This window comes from Mya arenaria, chromosome 3, assembly GCF_026914265.1.
Source record: "Mya arenaria isolate MELC-2E11 chromosome 3, ASM2691426v1".
Classification (NCBI taxonomy): Eukaryota; Metazoa; Mollusca; class Bivalvia; order Myida; family Myidae; genus Mya; species Mya arenaria.
Window position 1 is genome coordinate 5,222,449 of NC_069124.1, and position 15,178 is coordinate 5,237,626.

Genomic DNA, 15,178 nt, shown 5'->3' on the forward strand with positions numbered 1-15,178 from the left:
AATAATGAAGTGTCAGAGAAGGCAGGATGGCAAACTCCCAGCTTGTAGTACTGATGCTGACCAACTGACAAAGGCTGACAATAATGAAGTGTCAGAGAAGGCAGGATGGCAAACTCCCAGCTTGTAGTACTGATGCTGACCAACTGACCAAGGCTGAGAAAAATGAAGTGTCGAAGAAGGCAGGATGGCATACTCCCAGCTTGTAGTACCGATACTGACCAACTGACCAAGGCTGAGAAAAATGAAGTGTCGAAGAAGGCAGGATGGCAAACTCCCAGCTTGTAGTACAGATAGTGACAAAGGCTTGCAATAATGAAGTGTTGTAGATAATATTAAGTTTAATGCAAAATCATACTTTGTAAAATCTATCCTACAATTGAACTTTTAAAAAAATTAACTACTTCTATTTGTTGTTGTCTGCTGATGCTAACCTTAACTGATTTTCCACTGCTGTTATTACTAAATCCATCAATCAACGTGAGTAGCATCCCTTTGAATTGAAATGTAAACTAACATATTTTGGCTTGAAATGGACTTTGGAAAAAACTAAAAAACATTTTTTTTAAAAACAAAATAAAGTTTTTTATTTGTACCATCAAGATATCAAGGTATAATTAACAAACTCATAATAGCTTCCAGCTTTTCCTGACATTTTAGTGAAAGTTTTATACTAAAACCCTTTTCTTCTTGTAGTGTATGGACATGAAAATTGGAAGTTATTTCATTAACCATATATTTTTTATAAATATACATTGAAACACATATGATGGCAAACTGAGGGTTGAGGAGATAGCTAAATGCTAATATTATTACCTCATTCCTTTTCTAATATGTCGCAATAAATAGCGTTTACAGTATGAACAAAATTTAATCAAATTGAAATTGGCATTGTAGAAATTGTGCTATTACTTTACATTTCATTATAATTGTAAATGTTTAAGCTTATGGTATTAATAAAATGCATTGGAAAGAGTTATTGAGGAACGATAAATAGATATGTTGCAAACTTGCTGTGAAAAACAATTTTTTACCATCCTTGATTTTTTACAGTGATTTTTCTAAATACACCAGCTATTATGAATTATATTTAAGTTTAATATCAATTTAACCATGTCATATTAAGTGGTTCTTATGCAAATATACATTAAATGAATTCATAATTATACATTATAAGTTCTGAATAAACATGAAATACAGATTTTACTTCTTTTGCTAAACTTCGACTGAAATCAACAATGAGGATATCATTGAGAGTGTCAATATTTACCAATCAATCTCTTGATACCCTTAAACCCAATATCGAGTTAGATCAACACAAAATAGTTGAAATCAAACAATTTTATCACCATCTAACCTTTATAGCTGTTTGGCTGTAAATCGTATACAAACATTAATAAACAACCGCTTTATGGTATAATGGTACAATCAAACAGCAACAAACATCTTTGAAGTCAGCTTCACAGTCGTTTTATGTAAGAAAAACAAGAAAGACTCTCAATATTGTTGTTCAGAAACATTAATATCAGGAGCATGTTTCAAGATCTCAGGTCGTAAAGTGAAATTATCTTGGTGTCATATTGTTATTATTTGGCAAAAATATTAGCATGAAATGAGTTTTAGCCAGTATTATAGTTGATTACACACTAGAAAGAAACAAAAACAATTAACTTAATGCCATCTGTGATATTACCACAGATTTAAGTATTTCAAAGACTAAAATTCCTTATTGAAACTGGCCCACATAAAATAAAGCTCAAGCCATAACACCTTTATACAGCTGCAAAAAAGATAGCTTTAAGTGTGTAAAAGTGCTTTTATACAGGGTTCAAATATAACTATTTTTGATACTCACAAATTTTTGCAAGTGCTAAAATTTTCAACTCGCAAAACCAGACACTCACTCGTATTTTTTTAAAGTAAACCTTCGTGTTTGCAAGGAAAAAGTATATAAAGTATGAAAAACAATGGTTTAAGGTATAGTGTAATTGTTTTAATGAATGATCATGTAATTGTACATTAAACAATCTCATCATATATGTAACACTGACATTACGTACTAAGGAAGTCTTGATTAGGCCAGTATTGTTATGTGCAAAATATTTTGAAAACGTTTCTTTCGTCATCTGTGTCGAGGGTCAATATAATGTTCAACTCCCTCTTCCACATCAAAACAGTTTTAACGGCAGATTATTTAATTTTGGCTTCTTTGTTTGGAACTGGTTTATCATTGTCATCAGCCGTCGGCAATTTTAAAATCAAGACCCGTAATTTTTTTTTATCTTTTTGCTTTTCATCATTATACAGACTGTGTCTTGATACGATTATCGCTAAATACCCCCGCCAAAAATGGAAACGAAAAACCAGTCTACAAAAAAACATAGTAACGAGTACCTGCCACATAGTAACGAGTACCTGCATGTGCACATAACGTTAATCTACGTCAATAATTTCTATGTGATTATCGGAAAACGAAAGAAGGCATTTCTAATATTAGTTTTATATCTATTGTGCAGGAATTGATCATCGATTATGTTCATATCTATTTCGAGGATTGCATATTTTCTGCCAATTTTGAACTCGCAAATTTTTGGGAGTGTCTTTAAATTCAACTCGCATTTTTCAATTTTGGCTCGCATTTTGCGAGTGTGCGAGTGCTAAATTCGAACCCTGTTATATTTCATATTTTCTGTAGAAATCTTCCAATTTCCTGATTGTCAGCATCATTTAACTTCCAAATTGGACCTCCCAGTTCCTATCTAATTATTCTGAAAACCGTTTAAATTACAGACAGTTTTGGCAACAATGCAGATGTATTCTCAGAACAACATCATTTTAATTTGCCATTGGTTTCTGACCTCACTAGCATAATTGTCTAAATAGAAGCCAATAAAATGCCTCTTGTACTCAAGAAATAAAACCATCAGCTTACCAAACACTTCAGTGTTTGACGTCAACCAAATTTCTTTTCCATTTCTCTCATTGAACTTTATGACAGTAATGACACTAATTCAATTTCTTGAAAAGCTAAGTCCAATGGGACATGATAATTGGTTTTTACACAATTCTCTAATCACAAACGTAAATGAGAAAACATGATTACTGAAAGGTTTCTGCGATGATAACAGAACATTTGCCCTTGAGTCACTGCTATCGTGCAATGTTGAAAAAAACGAACATTTGAATGGAAGAAAATATCATCACGTTTTATAGTTTAAATGTTACTGAGTATTTAGATCATATAGGTCACAGTATCAGTATGAGATGGTGAAATGAGTAGGAAGGTATTTAAGACTGTATACCCCGTAGCCAATAAACCTGAAGTTTCATTTCAATTATCAACACCATGAAAATGGGATCAAAAATTACAATTCTTGAATAAAACATTTATTTTTAAACACTGTTATTGTAAAAGTGTTTGTACATCTTATGAAATACAAGTATGTATGTGCCCATTAAGTTTGTTGGAGACCTTATTCTTTACATAATTATATCAACAACCAAAATTGTCACCATCCCTGACTGATATTGTCAACTATGATGCAAATTATGTTTATTTTTCCTCTCCTCAATATTGCTTTTTATATTTCAAGTTACAAATATCATCTGCAAAAGATGGCAATCTGTGACAACAACTACAATTATAAAGCCATTATGATCAAAGACATGTAAATAGCAAAATGAAGCAGACCTATGTTTATCTCAAAATAGCATAAAAGTATTCTTCAATTCGAGACAAATTTTCATCATAGATTTGTAATTCACTATCCTAGAATTCTCTTAAAAAATATATTGAACTAGAGCTATCACAGAATGTGATTAATACTCCCCCACGCCCAAGTGTTGGAATGCCAAATACTGGTACTTTAAAAAATCTGACCTTGAATGACAAAGACATGGACACAAACTATCATCAACAAGGCTTATATAGAAAACCCAAGACGGTTGCTGCGACCTTGACTTTGAAGGCAAAAAAACATTCCTAACGGTGACACGTCATCATACTATGGTGGTCACTTCTGCCATATAATTTTAAAATATGACAATGCATGAGAAAGATACAGACTTGACATTAACTATCATCAGTAAGGCTTATCTAACAAAACATACTAAGTTCAGAAGGTTTTTGTGACCTTGACCTTGAAGGTAAGGGCAGGGGTCATGTGGGCGACACATCCTCATGCTATTGCTTTCACTTATGCCAAATAATTCTAAAATCTGACCATGAATGAAAAAGATATGGACAGGACAAAGACAGGATGGATGGACTGACCGAAGGACCAAGCAACAGACAGGTATGATGATGCCTTTGATTCCTATATATCCCCCACTTCACTTTGTGAATGATAAACATTAACAGTTGTAAATTCTAACATTTAATAGCAAGTTCACTAGCTCAGCAGAATACCTGCAATGCCTATTTAACTTTCACAATAATTGAGTATATCTCCATAACATATTAAACCTCAACAGTTCTCATCAAGAAAAAATGCAATATTTCCTGAATTCTTTTCAATTAATTCCATATGTTGATGAATCTTTACAACATAACATACTGTTAGGACATTAAAGAATCATCAATCACAAGTACTGTAAGCATTATTCCTTCCATTATTTTCTAAAGTATGCCAGTAAAGATCAAACATTAATCAAGACAGCTACATTATCTTATCAATTAACTAGAAGATGGATTTCTAGCAAATGAAGTACTTGAATTATAAATATACAAATTTCCTTAGTGCCTAAATGTAAGGATTTTCAATTAAATGAAAAGATTGTTATTTCTGAGGGATAACAAAATAAATGTGACTATACTTAATGATTTTGAACTTCCAAGCAAAGTCCATATTTTTTATTAAGACCAAATGATTAATTACGTAATACATTAGATTTCGATCAAATTGATCACATTTTAAAGATACCAGAAACAAGAGAAGAATGTCATCATTAAAATGCAATCCATAATGTATTTGACATATTTGTTTACTTTTTTGATAAACTCAGATTAAATGCATATAATAAAATACTTTAAGATTAGCAATCAGTTAACTGGCAGATTTTACCCCATATAATAATCGAATACCAAAGATTGCCAACAATGACAAGTATTTAGTTCACTGTAATATATTGATAAACTAAGATAAATATTTTGATAAATATGCCCTGTGTCAACAACTTAACCTCCAAGTGTTTATTTACATTAACGAAAGAAGTTTCAATTATTTTCATGTTTCATATATATAACAATATAGTCAGGTTTGAGCTATACCAGAAAGAAAAAAATCAAAGTTGAAAGCAACATAAACATTGTGTTTTATGATGGCCAATAAAATAACTTTTATGACACCTTTGAATACATAAATTGAAGTTTTTGGGCAATACTTTCTGTTTACAATAGATTGTTTTTCAAACAAACATTTACAGAGAAATCTCTGAAAGCAGACATGATCAAAGAAGACCTATGTGTCCTTTTTCAATTCAAATATTTGTAAAAAATCATTAAGAACTAAACTAACAAAGTCAAGGCAAAATTTCAGCTATTACCTTAAATTTTAGATACATTATAAGTTCAGTTAATGTCCTCTTAAAGAAATACTGATAGCAGTTCAATACATTAGTGAAAAATATTAATTACCCTGTACAAAAGATTGGCAGTATATACATGCAAAGGCCAAAACATATGATTTAGATGAAGGTGCAGTTCAAATCTAGTATCGAGGGCTATAAACCTTCTAATAAATGAGCTTCATACCAAATATGATAAAAAATTATGAATAAAACCTATAATGGGTTATTTAGTGGCACAGCTGCCAACGATGTCCCTGGTAGGTAACATGACTTAAGTTACCTAAAGTACAATGTTTATTATCATAAACATTATAACATGATACCCGGTCTCAAGAGTTGTTAGAATGGAAGTCTTTATTATTGTTTGTCATTGTACGAATATTTACAACTCCACCAAAATTGTCAAATAAACAGAGCAATATGGCTAAGAAGGGGCCAGATATCCTTTATACCTGATACAGTCTGGACAGGGATCACATAGATGGTTGCCATTGCTGTCAGCCATGTACACTCCACTGTTATCATCCGCAAGGAAAAATAACGACCCACATGTCTGAAGTCAAAAGCAATTAATCCAAATTAAAGCATTATTAAATGTACAAAATTTGATGGTTTTCAGGTGAACATCATAATGTTTGACCATGCTATTGGCCAAGGGGCATAACTTTGCATCTTTTTTAAGCAGAGTGATGGGTCTTACTTCATACATTAAAAAATATCATTGATAGGAAGTGTACATAATTGCATGTGCATATCTTAACATTTTTTAGCTATGGCCAAAGGTTAAAGTTTTGGCAGAACTCACTTAATATACTTCTACTTCTTTCCTTCGTAAAATTAACAAGCTTAAATTTAACAGTGCAATGTGGCCTATCCACATTAAAGGAGCAGCCTGAAGGCGGATGAACTTTTCACTATCATTGTAACCTCTGATCTATCGGACAGGGCTTTACCTACATATTTACTGATGGATTATTTGTTTGGCAACTGACACATACAGGGCAAGAGAAACAATGTGAATATCTCAAGATAAATAGCTGAACTTGGTAATGGCGAAAATTATCCTTATATCAAAGTATCAAGGGTAATTGACAAGACCTCACTGCATGACAAAATTGTTTTGATCTTACTGAAATCAATCAATAAAGATATAGAATCATGCAACCGTCAGCGTTATAAAATACCTTCCCTTGCAATTAAAACTACTGTAGGGAAATGAACATGCAATAGATCATTACATGAATTTAGATCAAATATTAATCCTGCACTCAGCAGAGATGAATGTATTTCACAGTTTACCTACCACGTTTGTTACAACATTGTGAAGACTGTTTTTGATCAGGGTTCCGAGGCATTGAACATCTTCACACTCCAATAACTGAACTGTGAAATTCTGAAGAAAAATATAAAGATGAGACTATATATATATATATAAAACCTGAGTAGGTGTATGAAGATAACAAAAAACATGTTCAGTCCATTGTAATCATTTCATCTCTTATCACTATGTTTTAATTCTTATTACAAGTGTTAATAGAACAGGTGATGTCATTTGTTTCATGTATATTGAAGAGTTAAAAAATCTTAAAGAATTAGAAGGGTAATTGGTATCTCGATTTTTTAATTGTTACATATATAATATTATGTATTATACATTAATAATATTCAATAAGCATCTCTAAAATATTAATGTATTTTACCATCTTTATTGGGTATTCCTTTCCACTGAGTTTTATCACTAAACAAGAAGTTTAACATGTACTTCCAAGCCTGAACTCTAATTTGCAATAGATTATTGACAGTTGAACCGAACCTGATACAGCGTTTTCTATATTACAGAATTAATGACAAACAAATGATTAAATCCTTATTCAGTTAAGTTCAATAATATTTAACAGAAGGCGATTTTTCAACCAACTGATAACCCCCTACTAGAGATCAATTTGTTCTTTATGCAAATATAGCATCATAAGACATTTGGGCTCAGAGTTTTGAATAAACTCAATACCACTGAAATGATATATGACTGTGTATACTAGCTGTATTTGCATTGAATAATCAATTCATTAACTTAAGTGCAAACAGATATCAAATCAAAGTAATTGTTTTCTTCAACAGCTTGTTAAATCAAAGCATAAAAGGGATTGCTAAGCAACAATTATAATAGACAGAAGCCCAAGCTGTTACATGAACTATCGGAGTGAATCAATCTTAAGTTTACATATACATATATTAAATAAATTGATCCTACCTTTTCTGATAAAATGCTGATTTTACATATACTTATGATTATACTACATGTATATTTTGAATGATCCATTGACTTGTTGGATATACATGTACAAACATTTGAATATGAGACTAAAATTTTGCAAAGTAAATAACAAAAAAATTAAATCCATAAGGATTTTATGACTGTTTTTTTTCACATAATATTTCAGTCATCAAAATTGGACTTTAGGATGAACAAGCTCGAATTTGCTTGGCATCAAAATTTTTAACAAGCCCTGCTATATATTATTCAGAATTTGGACAAGCCCAAAAGACATATAAATAGTGCAGGGCTTGCGGGCTTATAATCCAAACCTGTATATAATTGGGATTATTTATGCAAAGTTGCTTATGTTTTGGAGAAAAAAATAAGAATATAAATACAATAAACATAAAAAATGGTGTGACAGCAAGAGATATGATAAAAAAAACAATGAACTTTTCTCACCAAGTGTAGGAATAAAACAGCTCCTGATTCTTCCTTTTTTTTCTAAATTTGACAACATTTTTTTTAAGTTTTAGCTTAACCCAATAACAAATCCTCCTACAAGGTTTCAGGCATCAGTAATTTTTACATACTTACCAGGAACAAATAGTTGTGGCACGAAGAAAATAAACAGTGTATGGTCATTGTTTTTAAAAATATAACCCCTCTGCTTCGAAGGGGGGCATAATTAAACTAGATGTTCACTGAAAACTGATACTTCAACTCATGCATTTAGTGACATATAAATTTCTACTGTCTACTATATAAGAAAATAAAATATGGACAATCAGAAAACCTTTTTTCAGCTTACAGTCACACTGACCTTGACCTTTGACCCACTGACCTCAAAATCAATAGGGTTCATCTGCTGGTCATGACCAATAAGCCTACCTAGTATGAGGTCCCTGGGTCAAAGCGTTCTCAAGTTATTGATCGGAAACCGTTTTTCATGTTAAGGTCACACTGACCTTGACCTTTGACCCACTGACCTCAAAATCAATAGGGTTCATCTGCTGGTCATGACCAATACACCTACCAAGTATGAGGTTCCTGGGTCAAAGCGTTCTCAAGTTATTGATCGGAAACCGTTTTTCATGTAAAGGTCACACTGACCTTGACCTTTGACCCACTGACCTCAAAATCAATAGGGTTCATCTGCTGGTGATGACCAATACACATACCAAGTATGAGGTTCCTGGGTCAAAGCGTTCTCAAGTTATTGATCGGAAACCGTTTTTCATGTAAAGGTCACACTGACCTTGACCTTTGACCCACTGACCTCAAAATCAATAGGGTTCATCTGCTGGTGATGACCAATACACATACCAAGTATGAGGTCCCTCGGTCAAAGCGTTCTCAAGTTATTGATCGGAAACCATTTGGTATTCCGACCGACCGACAGACAGACAGACAGACAGACAGACAGACAGACAGACCGACCGACATGTGCAAAACAATATACCCCACTTTTTTCAAAAGGGGGCATAAAAACTTAAACAAACCTGAATATTTTACATCCATATTACATTGGATTAAAGGTCACTAAGACTGAATAAATATCTCAGAAGGTGAATGAGTGGCGGTTCAAGAAAATTATAAATAAAAAATAAACATTACTTTTGTTTATCCTATTTATTTTGCCGAACCACTTTCTCTTCATGCTTATCAGGGCAAATCACAATAGCAAAATAATGTTGTTCATTTTATATATATATATATATATATATATATATATATATATATATATATATATATATATATATATATATATATACTTACAAGAATGGGCTTGATTTCAACTATGTGCTTATTCGAAACACTAAAATTAGCAGAGTAATGGCTAAAAAAATATATATCTGTGATTGGACTACATATATTCATATTTTTAACTTAATCCATATACCCAGTGTTGGGTTTACCTGTTGTCCATCCCAACCCACCCTCAAAGAGTAAATTATTTTCTTATAACAGCCCAAAATTCCTTTTCTCTGAAACATAAACTTAAAAAACTGAATTTTATAGTGTTAATTTTGGTTAAAATGTGTTTTAATCATAGCTGTTTCTTCGCTTAAACTGGAAATACAATTGTTTCCAAAGTATTCATAGCGGTAAATAAATGATGTAATGCATTCTGTGATATTATATCATTAGAAATACAAAATTAAACAACAACAAAATTGCAAATGCAAAATTATGACAGTCCAAAATATCTGGTAAAAAAAGGTAATGTTTCGATATACTTACATATAAACATTTTTCTACCGTCTTGTCATAACACACGTGAGATTTTTTCGATTCAACATCATTTTGATGTATGCATGAGACAGAATTCAAGTCTGAATTTCCTGAATGACTTGTTGCATCGAGACTCCTTTTAGGGAAAACTTGACTTAAAAGGAACGATATTACTTCATGCAAAGTGACAACCAACATGTTTGTTTTTCATAAATCAATGTGTTTCTTTACTAAATAACCACACATTTTAAAATCTCGACAAATAAATAATGTAAACAAACATAGTGCGTCTGCAACAAGCGCCATCTTTGAAAGTGATCCTGGTCAGCAGACGCATGTTAAAAGGTCACAGTTAACTATTAGTATACATGTAAATTCTATGGAATTTGCACCGCAATATATTGTTTCAATTTCTAAAAAAATACAATTAAAGGGAGGAGTGTAGGATTATGATAAAAAAGAAGTAAAGCATACCTGCACATCCATTACTTTATCTGTTTAGACAAAAATAAAAAACACTCTTAGTTAGTGAAATCTTAATACAACTATCCATGTATTGAATAGCCTTTGTGTACACTTTTGCTTTCAACAATACTGGTATTGAAAATCCAAACGTTAAGAAGTAATGCAAGATGAGAACCTATTTCACATTATATAGTGAACCGCTTACGCACAACAATTCATTTAATAAGATACCACTCAGGTATAATCCCCGAATGTATATACATGACTATCAGTAGCATCAGTTGTGCGTAAATTTACCATGATGTGCGATTGCGAAAGTCTTAACCTCGAACTGCAGTTGAATACATCATTAAAGTGACTAATATAACAACTTTCTTTTGGTCGAGTTAACATTCATTCGGATAACATAAAACTCATTTCAATTAACTCGAGATTCGATTCAGTCTAAATTATGTTTTAAATGATAGTCGGTTATCGATTGAAAGCTTACTGAATTAAACTGAATCACTACATACTGTTCACTGGAAGGGCATACAGCACACTAGCCATGGTACCCTTGGGCGAAACTGGTGTGATTTCATGTATTATATGTATACGTCAATAGATCTGACAAATGGGTCACTGGAGTAAGGTAATAGGTTGTTATTATCACTTCAATCAAAGACTCATATTTCTGTTTGACGTAAACTCAAAATCAGCGTCTAGTCATAGGGAAACCGATTGATGTATCCCGCGGTCAGAGTGACGTAGGTTCATCAAAGTCAGCTGGCTATGCGTTATTTGACCTCATTCACACATCAGGTATTTTACTCAGTCTGATTATTATATTTATCATATGTTTAAGGGAACACTTCATGATACAACGCCTCAAAATATTTCTCTCTTTTTTTCAAAACGAGATATATTACACTTCTGATGAGAGGTAAAACTCATAGCTATTAAACATTCGATAGATCAAGTATAAGGTTTGTACAGTATTAGACCAAAGTAAGATTAGGCTTCTACAAACAATATGTATATGTCCAGGACTTACGTATTTATTACTTCTATAAATGTCATCGCTGTCATTTCCATATATACATACAATAAAGAGAAGCATCCCGGGCTACATACCTGCTGTAAATCCATTTTATTGACGCAGCAAACAGATTCAGTCACTTATAATTAATTGAAAAACAATAACTCTCGTATAACAGACTCTGGTAAGTTCATAATCCACACGATGCACGGAACGTTGTTTGAAGAGTATGTTGTGGCCATTAGCCGGCATGGACTCGAGGATACTGGATATATTGAATATTGAACTCTACGTCGCTCTGATGATGGGACGTCCAATAGAAGTCTTAATAGTTTGAGTTGGTTAAATAAGGCTGCATTTCGCATCATCGAATACTATCACTAACCCGGTGGTAAAACATGTGCTTTTAATACCTAGCTGATCATTACAAGATACATGATATATTCTTAACCCACATGCGATGATTACGTTGCTCTCGTTTCTATTTTGCTTTTAACTGTACATATATTTAGATATCAGCTCGATCTTTTACTTTATAAAGCAGCTTACCTCGTTCAAAGTATGTAAGCTATAAGGGCTACATTTGCAAATCTTGAATAAAACGATGACAAAAAAATCATGTCAATGAGAAGGCTATTTATTGTAAAAAAAACATGAATGAACTAAAAAACAATTCTTTTCAATAAGAAAAAGTAAAGCTACGCACACGTATACAGGAATAAGCTATAGGTGAATCGATGCATTGTAGTTCTGACATTGGCCAAATTAGTTTGTTTTTAGAGCAATATAATACATGTACATATCATGTTCGCAACTTCTATAATAAATAATATAAATATATATGTATATATATATACCTCTGGTTCAATGTATCTCCGGTACATGTTCATTTGTGAACATTAAAACATATCCATTCTATTTACATGTCCTTGGCATATTTAACTATTTTAATGCACTGTTTAAGTCAAAATATAATAAAAAAGCACGCTGTCGATTTCCAATGGAATTAGATCGATCCAAATGTATGCATATGGTTTAAACATTGGCTTTAAGAGCCTACGTATTGTAAATAAACAATGATTGTCGACATTAAACGCTTATTGTTCAACGCACTCGCCGTGGAATAAGAAACTGGACAAATATTAATGTTACGATGAAATAGAAAACTCTTAATAGTACTCACAATCGAAAACTATTTGTTTAACTGGACACTTATATTTACAAATCTTAAAGTTGTCTGTTATATAATTACAATGGCGCCGCAAAAGTCCCAGGATAGATCTTGCCTTTTTTTGAACAGTTTTACTCAATGACATTCATTATTCAATGTAAATTTCGGTCATTAAACAGACATTGCCATCGCGGAGCAATATTACCAACTTGGCATAAACTATACTTAAAGTTGACATTTAATTTGGTTTATTTTATGCAAATCATAAAGTAGCACCTTGTAAAACTACAAACTATTTACGTCAAAAATCTTTTGTTTTGGGTTTCAATAAATAAGTCAAAATCGAAAATCGTAAATTAATTTAATATAAATGATAAAGACTGTTAGCTTAAAATGACAAGAAGGTGCTAAACAAGGACTCATGAGTATCCTATGCTCATATGGATATTCTCTGCTCATACGCTTATCCTATTCGCATACGTATATCCTATGCTCATGTATGTATGTTATGCCTAAATGGGAGTCCTATGGTTATATATGTATCCTATTCTCATATGGATATCCTCTGCTCATACGCTTATCCCACGCACAAAATAATAATAAATTATGGATATTCTATGCTTATACATGTATCCTATGCTCATACATATAACCTATGCTCATACATGTATCCTATGGTCATATGGGTATCCTATGCGCGTATGTGTATCCTATGCTTATATGGGTATCCTATGCTGTTATGGATATCCTATGCTCATATGGATATCCTATGCTCATTTTGATATCCTATGCTCTTATGGATATCCTATGCTCTTTTGGATATCCTATGCTTATATGGGTATCCTATGCTCATATGTGTATCATATGCTAACACATGTATCCTATGCTCTCACATGTATCATCTGCTTATATGGGCATCCTATGCTCGCATGTGTAACCTTTGCCCATACGGATATCCTATGCTCATATGTGTATCCTATGCTCACACATGTATCCTATGCTCACACATGTATCCTATGCTCACACATGTATCCTATGCTCACACATGTATCCTATGGTCACACATGTATCCTATGCTCACACATGTATCCTATGTTCATATGGGTCTCCTATGGTCATATGTGTATCCTATGCTCACACATGTATCCTATGTTCACATGGGTCTCCTATGGTCATATGTGTATCCTTTGCTCACACATGTATCCTATGCTCACACATGTATCCTATGCGCGTATGTGTATCCTATGCTCATATTGGCATTCTATGCGCGTATGGGTATCCTATGCTAATATGGGTATCCTATTCTCATATAGGTATCCTATGCGCATATGCGTATCCTATGCTCGTGCGTGTATATTACGCCCACACGTGTATCCTCTGCTCATTTGGGTATCCTCTGCTTATATGGATATCCTATGCTCGTATGTGTATCCTATGCTCGTATGTTTATCCTATGCTCATATGGGTATCGTATGCCTATACGTATATGCTATGATAATTTGAGTATCCCATGCTCATGCGTGTATCCTATGCTCATATGGGTATCCTCTGCTCATAAGGGTATCCAGTGTTCTTATGTGTATCCTATGCTCGTACGGATATCCTATGCTCATATGGGTATCATATGCGCATGCGTGTATCCTATGCGCGTATGTGTATCCTATACTCGCATGTGTATCATATGCTCATACGTTTATCCTATGTGCATATGATTATCCTATGTTCATTAGGTTATTCTATGCGCATACGTTTATCCTATACTCATACGTTTATCAAATGCGCATACTTATATCCCATGCTCGCATGTGTATCCTATGCTCATACGTTTATCCTATGCACATACGTTTATCCAATGCGCATATGGGTATCCAAACTTCATACATTTACCCCATTATTATGGATGTATACATTGCTCATACGTTTATCTTAGGCTCAAATGGATATCATATGCGCATACGTGTATCCTATGCCGAAATGTGTATCCTATGATCATACGTGTATGCCATGCTTATGCGTGTATCCTAAGCTCCTGTGTGCATCCGATGCTTACACGTGTTCATATGCGCAAACGTTTATCCTATGCTCATACGTTTATTCAATGCGCGTATGTGTATCCTATGCTCCCATGTGTATCCTTTGCTCATACGTTTATCCCATGCGCATACGTTTATCCTATGCTCATACGGGTATCCTATGCGCAAACGTTTATCATATGCTCATACACTTATCCAATGCGCATGCGTGTATCCTATGCCAAAATCGGTATCCTATGCTCATTCGTGTAAGCCATGCTCATGCGTGTATTCTATGCTCATGCGTGTATCCTATGATCGCATGTGTATTCCATGCTGATACATTTATCAGATGCACATACGTTTATCCGATTCGCATGTGTTTATCCTATACTCATACAATGTTTATCCAATGCACATGTGTGTATCCTTAACACATACGTTATTCCAATGCA

General features: G+C 33.1%; 1 protein-coding gene across 9 annotated transcripts in view; it reads right to left on the reverse strand.

Annotated features, from left to right (window-relative positions):
• LOC128227583 (cGMP-dependent 3',5'-cyclic phosphodiesterase-like) overlaps positions 1–12,511 on the reverse strand; it is a 101,660-nt gene extending 89,149 nt beyond the window's left edge. For 5 of the 9 annotated variants that reach the window (XM_052938259.1, XM_052938258.1, XM_052938260.1 and 2 more), the window contains exons 1-3: positions 10,067–10,346; positions 6,869–6,958; positions 6,018–6,118 (exon numbers count right to left, since the gene is read on the reverse strand). In XM_052938259.1, coding sequence (XP_052794219.1) covers positions 6,018–6,118; positions 6,869–6,958; positions 10,067–10,255 — 380 coding nt within the window. In that variant the 5' untranslated portion in view covers positions 10,256–10,346. Of the gene's footprint in view, positions 1–6,017; positions 6,119–6,868; positions 6,959–7,265; positions 7,313–10,066; positions 10,347–10,531; positions 10,767–11,635; positions 11,758–12,397 lie in introns of those variants that run through there. The other 4 variants (XM_052938263.1, XM_052938261.1, XM_052938262.1 and 1 more) reach the window with 4 other exon arrangements.
• Between the last annotated feature and the right edge of the window lie 2,667 nt (positions 12,512–15,178).